At 46.0% G+C, this 13,827-nt stretch overlaps 1 protein-coding gene across 5 annotated transcripts in view; it reads right to left on the bottom strand.

Annotated features, from left to right (window-relative positions):
- Positions 1 to 13,827, bottom strand: part of KDM2A (lysine demethylase 2A) — a 74,442-nt gene that overhangs the window by 30,249 nt on the left and 30,366 nt on the right. For 2 of the 5 annotated variants that reach the window (XM_006034169.3, XM_025216135.1), the window contains 7 exons: positions 11,060 to 11,198; positions 10,113 to 10,191; positions 8,136 to 8,182; positions 7,136 to 7,314; positions 5,482 to 5,588; positions 4,697 to 4,790; positions 804 to 957 (listed from right to left, as the gene is read on the bottom strand). In XM_006034169.3, the coding sequence (XP_006034231.1) occupies positions 804 to 957; positions 4,697 to 4,790; positions 5,482 to 5,588; positions 7,136 to 7,314; positions 8,136 to 8,182; positions 10,113 to 10,191; positions 11,060 to 11,198 (799 nt within the window). Of the gene's footprint in view, positions 1 to 803; positions 958 to 4,696; positions 4,791 to 5,481; positions 5,589 to 7,135; positions 7,315 to 8,135; positions 8,183 to 10,112; positions 10,192 to 11,059; positions 11,199 to 13,827 lie in introns of those variants that run through there. The other 3 variants (XM_025216137.1, XM_025216138.1, XM_025216136.1) reach the window with 3 other exon arrangements.

Genomic DNA, 13,827 nt, shown 5'->3' with positions numbered 1-13,827 from the left:
GAGAGTCCACAACTTCTCTAGGCAGACTGCTCTAATACTTGACCACCCTCAGAAACAGAATGGTCCTCTTAATTTTCAACCTACATTTCCTCTACTGCAGCTTGAGGCCACTGCTCCTAGTCCTAGTCCCTATGGTCACAAAGAAAAGTCCATCTACATCCTCTCTATAAATGCCCTTTGGGTATTGAAGACTGCTATCAAGTCCACCCTCAGTCTTCTCTTCTCCAGACTAAATATCCCTAGTTCTTTTACTCTTTCTTCATAAAAAACATGCTTTCCAGGCCCCTAATAATTTTCTTGCTCTCTGCTGGACTCTTTCCTCTGCCCTTTTACTATACAATCTCTCTTCTCTGATGTACATGATGCCTTAAAGCAGGGTCAGGGCAACTATTTAACTTGGCAATGTTTTGGGAATTAATGAAAGCTACAAGACAACTGAGCTGTGTCATACTCCTCTCTTGCAGCTACTCACTACAGTGATGGCCCCCAACCTTTGCTGGCCCATGGATAATAGTAAGCAAGTAATGCACCACAGGCAACATCAGTGATTGCCTTGTCAATATAAAGAAATACATATCTGTGGGAAGCTAAAGTGAATAATGGAGGTCTTAGTCAATATGTCTATGAACCACAGGTTGGCAGTGACTGCTACAGAAGAAATTCAAGGAGAAGTCGTACTATTCTGATCGTGTCCTGCAGAGAGCTCAGTCTCCCAACCCACCCTCTGTAACTGACCCCTGGCAGAGACACTCTTCTACAAGGAGCAATATACCCTGGCAGGTCTTCCTGTTCCCCATTCGTACCTGAAGGGATGACGAATGTATAGCCCTGCTTGAGCTCAATACGCTGACATTCTGACACTCGGTCACCAAGGAAGATGTCTCCCTGTTTCCCAGACAGTAGCCAATTCTCATAAAGCTCCAGGTTCTGGGGTGTAGGGGGGATCAACCAGAAGATCTGCAAATGTAAAGAGAACCCAAGACAGTTAACAGTCTGGACAGCCACCTCCCTCTCCCCCCGCCCTTTGCTTTTGGTTTCTTGCAATTTTTCTGCTCTCTTTCAAATGCCAGAACACATAGAAATGTGTATTCTATTAAAGATGGCTGGCAATTAGCAAAATGACAGATTTCCAATTTAAGAAATGTGCCAAGGACTGCACATTACTCCAGGCATGGGGATATTCAGCACATTCTCATCTTCAAGAAACAGTGTCAAGTAATACAAAACAAGTTCAAGACTAGGCAGGCATATATGGGACAAGTTCATGATGACCATGTTCCTGGGGCACTCTCTTTATCCTTAATACAGGGAATTCAGCCTCCAGTCATTTGCACCTGTGCGCAGCCCTACAGCATGCAAATGGTATTTCTTCCCAGAAGGCAGCCATAGACCCTACCCACTTTATTAGATCAAATTCACAACCCTTTGGGAAACTGCTTCAACCACACGCCTTCAGTTGGACATACACAATGGGGCTACTGCCAATTGCAGTGGTAGTGCCAAGGTGGCTGAGCCCCTTTTGTGAACACAGCTCTGCCAACAGAGCTAGACTAGCACTCCCGTATGACATAGCTTCACCAGAAGAATGTGCTTTCCACTGCTAGAGCCACACTGCACCTGTAGCTAATCTTTTCAGAGTTCCAGTCCACAAAGCTCTGTCAGCAGACAAGAGCTCTGACAAAGCTGAAACTTTGGACAAGGTAAGGAGTACTATAGTTCCTGCCTCTAGTGAGTCAGAAAAGTGAGAAAAAACAGATTTCTGAAGCCCTGCAGTTTGGGCACATGGCTTGGTATTTCCTAAGGTGCTCAGACATTGTGATGTTACAGACTGCATCAATGCATGAAGTCCAACACTTTACTCTGGAAGTAGTATTGGATCTGCTGTGTCAACAGCTTGCAAAAATATGTATATTGTCACTACAGCAAGAGGCTAAAAGTGGTTGTATGCACAGATGCCACAGGGAGAAACTTATCTCCATTTTCACAGGTGCAACCAGAATTCCTAGATAAGCATAATTTTTATAGGGAAGATGAAAATATGGTACCCATACAAAGCTTCTGTATAAGATGCAGCTTTTTCCTATCACCTCCCCAAGAAGGCAGATCTAAAATTAGATGAGTTTTACACACTGAAGCTATGTAATGACATAATAGAAATCACTGTAATAGATGTTTACCAAAAAAATCAATTACATTTTTGTTAAAATGTTTTATACTTTTGGGGACAGGTAGATTTATACGTATAACATCTCAGACCTTAGAAAATTCACTATTTTGTCTGAAATATGTGAGCAGTGCTTTCAAATTACAGTTCGTTTGGTTTTTTAAAATAGTTTTTGGACTCCAGAAGTGTTCCCTTGTTTTAAATGTTGAAACAAGTGGTTATTAGTTTTGTGTGCCTGTGACCAGTAAAAGGAAAATTCTGCTTTTAATCAAGTAGGGGGGAGATTATTCAAAGACAGAGATGGGAATTGGGCACCTCCAGGGAGGGGTGGGGTGGGATGTTTTACCTGTCTTCTGTGCATTCAAAAAGTCTTCCCTTTTCTATATATAAAAATGGGTTTTACAGACAGCATTTACTGTCAGCCTTAAGCACCCATAACAATAAGGCCTTGCTAATGCTGAGTGCTTGCAATATGATAGATGCACTAGCAAAGCCTCTTCAGGAAGATGAAACTCAGGCCCAGAGAAGAATTATTTGCCATCATACCCGATATCAGTTCTTTGAACACTGTTAGGCCAGTAAAATCCATCTACCTTACAGCTTCTGCTAGCCTAGTGGTTAACTAGGAGCTGTCATTTCTCTTCACACTCCAGAAGTAGGCTGGTAGGATTTAAATGTGGACTGAGCCTGAATTTAAACCACAATAATGTGTAAAGTTGCAGAATAAAGAATAGCATCTAAAAATACTTCAGATGCAGGAGAGCTAGACAGGAAGACATACGTGACCATAGATTTGTTACAACTTACTATGCAAGACTTCATGAGCCAGAGAATTCCCCATTTCCAACTAGTTTCATTCACTAAACTCAGGTCTGAGGACTAGAGGTCCACTAGAAATGGCAGCTTATGTGGAAAGAGCTCCAGAGCTGTCCCAGTGTACCTTACTAAGGACTAGAACCTCTGTAAGCGAGCACAGGCCATGGATCAGTTAGTTTGGACAATTTGGTGTATACTCCTACATGCATGAGTCCATGCACTGCTTTTAGGCTCACAGGTATTTGTAAGCTAGGGAGACCATTCAACATGGAGATCATACACTAATTTATACACTTCCTCTGAAAAACTTTTTCTTATGTTTAGCAATCTGAGCTGGTATGACCTAGCTGCAGTCCCACATCCCACTGTGGGCACAGAAATCTGGGGGGGGGGGATGTATCCCCCCTGCTACCCCCTCACCACATTGTGATCACATCCCGCTTCCTCTCTCATCTACCCACTACCTCACACACTGGGGGCCAGGGCCTGGGGGCAGCAGGTCAGGAGCAAGGGGCTGGGGCTTGGAAGTGAGGGGCAATGACAGGGACAGGGCACCGGCATATCAGGGCTGTTCGGAGCTACAAAGTAGCAGGAAGGACAGCCATAGTTGGACCCATGTCCTAGTGAGCGGAAGTGGTGGACTCTGGTTTTTCATAATAAAAACCCCCCAAAAATGAAATGCCAAAATATATAGGTATTTATAATTTATTTTATTATAATAATTGAGGTGCTGGTAAGCTTTCAAATTGCTTTAAAATTGTAACTATCAATAAGACATTGCATTCAACTGATAACTGTATTTAGTGGCATTTCACTTTAATTGTGGAAAAAATGTGGATTTGAGGGTTTTTTTTTTTAAATAATCAGAGAATTTCGGAATTTTTTTTTTTTAACTCCGAGAAAACCAGGATTCCTGCTTATATTGCATCATTGTCTTTATTAAAAAGAATGCAGCAGGTTTTTGTAACACTTATAGCTGCAAGGTAACAAGTCAACAAAGGAAACTACCCAAGTTAAACCTTCCAGAAATGCTGAGGTATATCATCTAGCACAAACAGTACATAAAACTGTGTTGAAGTCCAGATCAGTGGAAAGCCATATCGCACTATCAATCTTCCTTCTACCTTAACACAAAATGATCATAAATTCATTATAGAGAGTTAGAGAATTAACCATAGCAAGCAGACAGGCCAAGGAAATTTGAATCCAAGTCCAGGCAGCCCAGCCTTTAATTTAAGGGGATTGGGTTTGGGTTCATTTACAGCTAATAAGCACGGAACTGAATACTAGTTCTGGGCTACTCTTCGGAGAAAGTGTTCAAGTGACTTCATATTCAAGTCCATCATGTCTCTCTAGCTCTCTCTCCTTACAAAGCCATATATCATTTTAAGACTTCCCCCAAAGCTACTGACAATTAACAACAAAAAGAGATGACGGCGTACAGTTGTATTTTTTGAAACCATCAATTAATCTTGAAAAATTCTTGATTACCAATTTTTATTGCTGGCCCCAGGTTGCAACATTAGCCCTGTCACACCTACCATGAAATCCCCAGTGAACAGCACCTTGGCCTGGGGATCAAATGTTCTTTGAAGCCTGTCTGTGGCTTAGAACAACTGCACTTCCTACAGTTTGTTTGGTACAAACCCACAAAACTCAACACAGCCCTCCTGAGAACATCTTTGGCAGCAGCCCTCACAATGACAGTTTTCATACCTTTCCCCCTCTGTGGATGTGGTACCACACAGAGGTGCCCCCGAAGTCCACGTGGAAATCTGTATAGCAGCCCTTGACGCTCATCAAGCAGTACCTGACAAGAGGGCAAGAAGAGATGAGTAGATAAAAACTACCAGACCCTGCCTCTGGTTTTAAAACTGTTACTTTTGACACTGAAGTAAGGGGGTGAGGGGGAAGAGAATGACAAGTACTTGGAACTGCTCAGCTTCTGGGATATGCAGGCTCTGAGCAGCTCTTGAAGCTAAATGCTACAGTGATAAGCACTTAATAACTGTCTATTGCTGGAGATAGCTGACAACAGCAGGAGAGTTCACCTTGCATTTACATCAAATCCCCACAAGGAGCTTTAGCAGAAGCAAGAGGAGAAAGCACTTTCATCCTCATCCTCCAAATAACTCTTGGAGATTCCGTTTCTCATTGGCCCAGCCTCAGTGGCTGTAGCAGGACAGTAAATACTAGGCCGCTCACCCAATCCGAGACACTGCATTGGAATAACAAGCTATACAAGTTCCTCTGATATGCAGAGAAGACAGAATAGCTCGTTCACATGCCCTGTCATGGAGGGGACTGTACAGGGGCTGTTGGCATCATTATAATTTTAATACCATTTACAAACAGTCCTGAGGGGCAGCTAAAGGGAAAAAGAGTCCCTGAGCTCCTTTTCCTAGGAACAGGCTACCACCTCCTATCACATTATATCCTGGACCCTCTGCCCCTACTGGAATGGTGGGTGCAGGACACAGGTGTCTCACGAAGTTACTTACTTCTGCACCTTGGGATACTGCATCTCCAGAATGGCATTTGTAGACTCAGTCTGACTCTCTTTCAAGTGTCTTGGCCACATGTTGTCAACCCAGTCAATCAAATCCACCTGCAACCAGAGAAACAGTTGGTCCAAGTGTAGGTAAAAAGATCTCATTTCCATTCCTCATCTAGCAGATCACAACAGCTTAAAGAATTGTTAGGAGGCTTTATAACCCCACAGTTTGCCGCTTCTAGTAGCCTGGTATGAAATACAGTACTTCAGAAGTAGAAACACTATGCCTGCAGTGGACCCCTCTGAGCGCTAGTATTCTCAGAATGGAGTTCACCCAAGACTATTCATAGCCAGTTTGCCAGCACTGCCACTCTGGACTTGCAACAGACATCAGAGAATTCTGTGCAATGTGTCATCCAGCCCCGTCACAAAAGTGTGCTCCATAACGTAGCTTTTTTGTTCTAATCCTTATGTCTGCATAGTAACCTCAAATGCAAATGGAGAGTAAACAGTGTGTGAGCCTGCAAGAGACCCTGAAATAAATTGCTGAGGTGTTTAATTCCTAAACAGAAGAGCAAGGTCCCACAAAGATATGATAAACATAATTTGCCGCTTTGCTCACTCCTGAGCACACTGCTAAATTACTTCTGGTACCTTTCTAAGAGCCCTAACTGCTTTGTCCAGGCAGCTGAAGTAGTCAACTTCTCCCCTCAGAAACTTGACCATGGCAGCATGCGTTTGCACTGTAACATTATGCAACCCATGGAAAGTTTAAGAGGCCCACATATAATTTGAATACCTAAACACAGGGCAATGACTGTGTTACTTTTGTTCTTAATTTGATGATTTTTTTTTTTAAATGAAAGTTCTGAACTGGCTCTTGATCTCTCGCCATCCTCAGTGAAAGCTGCAGAACCCAAGAAGGTTCAAGCGCAGAGTTCAGGATACTCTCTCTGGTATTCCAGCCCTCCCCCTATACCTCAACAATCAGCCTCTGCTGTCCACTGCCGCTCTGCACCTCCCAGTTGGCTACCTACGCTTTTCACTTACAATGGAGCCAAGGCTTAATGTATGAGGTATGAGTGGGTTCTACATAACAAGCTCCTTAGTAGTTTAGTGCACAACAGCTGACTGGGGAATCAGGCACTGGTTGGAAGAGAGCCAAGGTCTCATCAGGCAATGGAACCAGCTAACCGAGATGAAGCTGGGAGCCAGTGACCCGGTCCTTCCGCACCACTCTTCTCAGACTAACATAAATCTGTCCACTGAAACTCAAATTTGGAAAGGATTTCTTTGTTTTGCCATTGCTTCTAAAGAGGTTACTACATTTTCCAGTTAACCCTCTTTATATACAATAGATCCCACCTTCTCTAATGGCAGGATGTCATTTCTTAGTAGTATGCTGAAGATTTAGACATGATTACTGTACATTTTCTGTGAGCAGAGAGGAAAGCTCCCAGGTCATGCTACCCAATTATTTCTGCTTTTCTCACTAGTTTAGCAAGGTCTGCAATGGTGGATTAGCTTAAAGGCATTCACAGGGCTCTGGTGTGATTATAAAGCTTTCCTCTTTGGGAAGCCTCTCTCTGATCCAGGGAGCATAACAAAGGACTAAGGGTGCAGGGTGGAAGCATGCTGCAGGAGAAGACAACTCTACTGACCGTGGCAGGTCTCTGCACCAGGTTTTCCAGTCTGGTGTGGCTGAACTCCAGGCTGATGACATTGTACAGTTTCTCCCGCTCCTCCTCTGGGGTCTCATAGTAGCGTGCCCACTGTGCCATGGACATCTCAATGTCCCTCTGCGTGTTCACGTCCATGACATCCACCATCCGCCTGCTCCCTGCCACAACAAACAGATGTTGCTGTGAGCGACTGCTGTGCACAAAGAGCTGCTAAGAATAGGCAAGCTAGGGGACAAGATGACACGCTGCCTTCCTGGGGGACGAACTCAATAACCCTACCCTGCCAGTCACTAGGTCTGTCCTCCACATCCATGCCAGGACAGCTAGAAACAGTCTCCGGTGCTCTGAACAAGAGACCACTGCTGAGCTGCTTCAGATCACAGAACAGTCCCTTTCCCTTGCCAGCCCCATGTGTATACCTTACAAAATACTTGACCTTTTGCTCAGGCAAGAGCTGTCTGGGCATAAACAGCTGTATGGCAAGGGAGCCATAAAGCCTTTCCTAACTCATGGTACAAAGTATTCAACATCCCAAACTATTCCCTCTATGCTGGGGTGTCAAACATAAGGCCCATACAGCTGTATGATCTGACTCATGGGCCACTGGACTGACTCTATACACTGCATGTGGGGCGCAGACTGAACCCAACACTGCAATACCTTGCAAGCAGCACAGGGGCCTAGTCTGGGGTGCACACCTCATGTGGCACCATGCAGGACTGGCCTAGTGCAGTATTCTGGAAACAGCTTAGACCAGGCTGTACTGGAGCCACAGAGCAGAGCCAGTTCTGCAAGGGGCCCCATGCAGCACGTGCCCTGGACTGATTCCTTGTGCTGCATACAGGGCACATGGCTAGTTCAGCCCCGTACATGACCAGATGAGTTTGACACCCCTGCTCTATAAGCCACCCCAGATTCTGCCTGAAGGTCATTGTGATAATTTTGTATAACATTCAAGGCAGAGAAGGGATGTACTTACCTACATAGAGGCGCACGTCATTCACACTGAAGTCAGGATCTGGCATCCTGGAACACAGACAAATACCTGAGACAAATGCTGAGGCATAATCCATGGCTAGGGGAGCAGAGGCAGTTTAAAAATTGGAATGATTATCTCCAGAGTGTGAACTGGGAGTTTATACTGTATAGTAACCTTGATAAATAAAGAGCTTGTTTCAGAGAACTTCAGCTTTCGTTTAAAATAGCTCATCTATACTAAGGATACATGTACAAATGTAGTTGCACCAGGGCAAGCTCCCAGTAACTTCCAGGGCAAGCTACTTACTAGATTTATGCAGCATTATTTACCATGAGTTTGGGTAGTTACCTTGGCAGAAATAGTACTTTGAAAGGCACGATCTCAACCTCTCATTCATGGTTGAAGAAAACCTTCAAAGTATGATTCGAAACAAAAAGTATTGCCTGACAAAGTCAGAGTGCTTTAATCATACCTGCTTGGCTAGAGTGGTGTGAATCCCTGAGGTGAGCACTACTACCAAAGTATGCTGTAGCCACTAAGTCTTGGTGGTACTAGTTTTACTACCTCAATAAAGACTGCATTCCTCACCACTCTACTGAAGTAGCTTAAATCTTTAAAAAATAAAAAAAACCCACACTACTAACCCCAGACCAAGCTGCAGGAAGCCTGAAACTGCTTCGCTTCAGGGTGTGATTAACTTAGGTACCATTCTTAGCTGTTTCACTGCTGATCACAGTTTATAATAGATGGGGGATGCGTTAGATCAGCATACTAATGGCACTAGAACCCAGGTGGTACCTGGAGCATACCTGTTAATTCCTACCCCCAAATCAGGGAAAAGTCAAAAGAAAGGAACTTGTTCGGAGTTCTGACAATGCATGCAGCCCAGTAAGACCTCCAGGGCATCCACAATTGTTTGCAACTCACTGTAGCAATTTCAGCAGCCACAGGACTTTCAGCCCACTGATTATCCTACTTTTACTGCTCTGTGTAATCCATCGTCTCAGATGGGAACCCAGTATTGCCAACCCCACTGCATCAAAAATCATGAGACAAACTCTTAAAAATCAAGAGATTTGGTATGTAAATCACAAGATGCTATTTTTGAAGTGTGCAGGGGGAGGTTTAATTGTGAAGACTGTGGGTCAGGAGTGAGGGGCAGCAGCAGGGCTGGGGGGGCTGTGCCTTGGGAGTGAGGGACACACATACAGGTCAGGTCATGGGTCATGCAACAGTTGTGGGTAGCTCCATCCAGAAGTATGGGAGAGGTAGGAGGGTGGGCAGCTCCCTGTCACTGCACAGACCCCGAGGGAGACATGGGGGGCACATGCCCCGCAGTTTCATACACGGGGCAGAGGTAGGCTACCCGCTGCGGGCTGGGGCTCTGTGCCCACTGCCCCAGAAGCCTCACAATGCCAGCATGCCTATTGCTACCCACCAGGTGGGCAGGGGAAGTGCAGCACAGCCAGCATGCAGCTCCCAGGGCAAAGTTTGCCCCAGGAGCTGTGTGCTGGCCGTGCTAGATGTTCCCTCATCCTGGTGGGTGGCAGGAGGCATGCTGACATCACGTGGCAACCAGGGCAAAAGCAGCAGGGCACAGAGCCCCAGCCAGCAGCCTGCCTCACCCACATGCACAAATCTGGAGGGCATGTGCTCCCCATGCCTCCCCTAGGGACCTGTAATCCAGCAGTGCCCCTAGCAGAAACCTTGTCAAAATAAGTTTATATCCCAATAGCACAGTAAAATGCACTCAGCCTTACTACCAGGATTTGATCCCCGTGGCTTGGGTGTAAGTAGCAAAACAGATTCTGAACTATGCACTCCCAAGACCACCACCCACCCACAAAATTAGGAGGTGAAGAGGAAGGAAAATACTACTCTGAGGAAGGCACTTGGGGGATCCTGCTACAGCTTCCCTAGTCCAGGCAGTGCAGTGACCCCCTAGGCTGGAGTCACCTCCCCGACCCTGCTACTTACTTTATTCCAAGGCCTTCAGAGTTTTTAAAAATCAGAGGATCTCTCAGTCCACCCCGCTGGATGTATTCAACCGTGAAGTCTGCCATTGGGATAAAAGACAAGAGTGAGTAATTGTTAGGGGGAGATCGCTAAGGAGATACTGGGGGTACAGCCAGTGAAGGAGGAATATAGCAAAGAGAGGGCTTAAGCAGCCACCCCAGAAATGTTTGAATTTGGTTTGCTCCAGTGCTCTAATCAGCTGTATACAGCCTGCCACAGACACAGGCCATGCAGACAAGCAGGACAGGATATGTTGGTTCCACCAGCTGGGTCAGGCAAGCAAAGGAATAAGGCTTTGTTACTCTCATTCCCCAAACAAACTCAGTGAAGCAAGAGAAGACTCAAGAAAAATCACTTCCACTCCCTCCAGTGCTACATACAGAGCAGTTGTATGATCACAGATATGCCATGCAAAGCTTACATGTTCCCTTTTTACCTAGGTCAACCTCACATATTTGCTCCCCCCAACTATTTACTTGGCCCCTTACTGCTGAGCAAGCAGAATACCTTAGAGAAGAATAAAAACAGGACAAAAGGAAATAAGAAAGTCTGAACCAGAGCTTGAAGGAGCTGGGGGAGGGAAGAGATAGGACACCAAGAAGCAATCCGTTCAATTACAAAAGAACATGTTTAGCTGCAAATACATTTACCTAATACTTCCAATCTAGCTTGCAGCTGAACAGACTCCTGAGCTTTCTCCCATGAAGCTTCCCTCCATAATATCAGAGTTGATATTAATACTCTGCTAGAGAAGTAGTTAGTCTGCCCTACCAAGCAAGGGCCCTCAGAAAACACTGACCATATGGTCTATTTGCAGGCATGTTTCCCCCCATAATTTTAGTGGCTTCATAAACTAGACAGGACTCTGGGTGGGAGTAAAAAAAACTACCAAGGGAAGGGGAACCAACCTTTGCCTTCCATGAAGACGACAAAGGTGGAGTTGAATTTATTGGTGGAGAGTTTCTCCTCCAGGTCAAACGTCCTCTTTCCTTCGATTTCATCATCTGAGATGCCATCATCTTCATAGCGCCGTCTCATCGTCCCACGCTGTGGACAGAACAAACAGGAAGATGAGAATAGCTGCATACAGTGTGGTACAACCAGCTCATTTTCCCAGCTGTTGCAATAACCTCAGCTCTGATGCCTTTCTGGAAGATGCAATTTAGTTTTACAACAAACAGTTAAGCCAATGATTTGAGGGGGGACTTATTTATGGCCTCCATTACACCACAAACAAAGATGCCACCATTCCCAACCAAGAGTAGCAACTAGCTTAGTATTAATCTGGGGCATATGTCCCCTGGTTACCTGGCACACATTTGTTCCCCAACCCCTTTTGATCAGAGAGCAATTGGTGTAATCAGGTCCCAGATGCAATTGCTGTTCTGACCACCTCTAAACTTGCTACTGTCAAACTATTTCCTTGTTGCCTAGGAGCTCCTGCACTCAGGCCAAAAGGGGGAAGAGAGAGGTGGACAGACTACTAGCAGGCACAAGTTGGTCATTCTTTAGTTGTCAGCACAGGGGAGGGATGGGACAGTGTTCAAGAAAAATGGGACCAATGCAAGGGAAGGGGAATCAGCTTTCAACAGTTTTTATTTGGGTTTTTATAAGTGCGTTAGTATTTTGTATTGGAACAGGAGAAACACACTTTTATTTAATGCATTTAAATGTCATTAAATTAGCTTTCACTAGAAAGCTAAAAATTTATCAGGGGGGCAGACAAAGGGGGTTATTTTGTGAAAACCAAACAGATTTAAAACGTCACATCCGTAACTGCTACCAAAGACAGCATCTAGGTCAGGACTTTGTAATAGGTGTTTCTGCTAAGAACTGAAGGGGTTGGTGGATGCTTTTGGCATCAGCATAACTCAGATATACTAGAGCAAGTTTTTAAAATACCCAAGTAGGTGGATGGGCAGACAAGGTTCCTTGGGTGAATTTGATATCTTTTATTAGACCAACCTACACCCCTGCAAGTAGGTGGATGGGGTTTCTGTAACTCTCAAGAGTTGTTTAAGTACTTTAGAAATAGATCTCGTTTTTAATTCCAAGAGAAGAAAGGAGTTATTTTTCAGAGAGATGATACATCTCCTGCATGTACCCTTCCAACATTCACTTAGCCTTAAGAGTGAAGGAGAGACAGACTTCAGAACCTTGTTTCATACAGAGCTTGTATTTAATCCAGGAAAAATGGCACCCCTAACTCAGAGGCCTAGTGAGTTACTGGTGACATTTCTGCCATTACAGATAAGATGACACAATATAAGCTCCTTCAAACAGGAACATCTGCCAGCAAAGGGTCATAACACATTTGGGTAACAAGATAGATATGGGTGAGATAGGTTGGCCGGGGCAAAGTGAGGCTTGATATTTATAAAACACTGATCATTCAATCACAGAAGTCTGCGCAGGCAGCACAAGCTGAAGTACAATCAGGGGCCCTCTTTCTGCTCCAGGTTCATTAGCCCCATCACTTCAGTGCTCATCAGCAAGACTTTCCATTTAGACTCTGAACAGTTTACAATGAGATCCAACCTTGTTCTATGCCACCCCTCACTACTGCCAGCTCCATTCTTCTTCAGATTTATAAATGTGTCACAGATTTCCCTGAAGCCATAATAAATACTAGGTAGGGATAGGGATGCTGAGCCATGGAGATGTGGTGACTTGCCCAAAGTTAGGGTTGGGGGGCAGGGAAAAGGATGAACTATGGGAGAGGCTTTCAATACATCTCAGGTTTCTAGAGTTCCAGAACACCATCTTAACTACGCTGCTGTCTTCGTATAAACTCAGTTTTATTCATAATACACACTCATCTCATTGCCATCACACATACCACCTAGCAGAAGGGAGTGGGGGAGGAGAATACATATTCTAGGATTCAGATGCTACCAAGTTGACCCAGTTTTGGCAAGCTGTTGAGGGCCACATGGGTAGCCCCGTGCCTTGACAGGTGCCCCGCCTCCTGGTCACCATCTTGGGACCAATGTCCCAATGTCTTGGGACCAATGTCCCAGGGCCAGAACCAGTGGGGACAAGAGCAGGGCACAGGCTGGCAGGGGTCTGTGGAGTCAGGCTGGGCTGCACCAGCAGGAAGAGGGGAGAGCTGGCCTGGCTCCATAGAGTCCCTGCCACCCAGGACCCTGTACCCCTGCCACCTTGCTCTGGGCCCCGCTGGCGCTGGCCCTGGACACTGGTGTGGGCCCCACGCTCCTGCGCCTGCTCACTCCCAGTACCCCCCAGCCCCGACACCCTGTTTGCCAGCAGGGAACGAGCTGTTGTGGAGCGTGGGGAAAAGCAGCCCCTCGCCTACGCCATGGCCAGTGTTCCCTGCTGCAGCCACTCGCAGCCGGTGCGGGGCTGTCCTGAGCAGGAACAGGCAGCCCCACACAGGCTGCGAGCAGCTGCAGGGTGGGGCACCAGCCACAGGGCAGGCGAGGGGCCGCTTTTCCCCACCCACGGTCAGCACCAGCTTGTAACCCGCAGCCGCTGCCAGCCTGGGCCCCGAGTTGGCTCTGGGCTTGCCCATTGGGGCTGCATGCGGCAGCGGCAGTCCCACCACTTGCTGTGCTGGGCAGTGTTTGTTACTGTTGCTCACCCAGAGCTCATGAGCTGGGCAGCACAGAGGCGGCACTGCCTGGTGTGTCAAGTGGGGGGGTGGGGGCGGAGGGTG

The sequence above is a fragment of the Alligator sinensis genome, unplaced genomic scaffold, assembly GCF_000455745.1.
Source record: "Alligator sinensis unplaced genomic scaffold, ASM45574v1 scaffold1002_1, whole genome shotgun sequence".
Classification (NCBI taxonomy): domain Eukaryota; kingdom Metazoa; phylum Chordata; order Crocodylia; family Alligatoridae; genus Alligator; species Alligator sinensis.
This window is presented reverse-complemented; position numbering and strand designations above follow the sequence as displayed.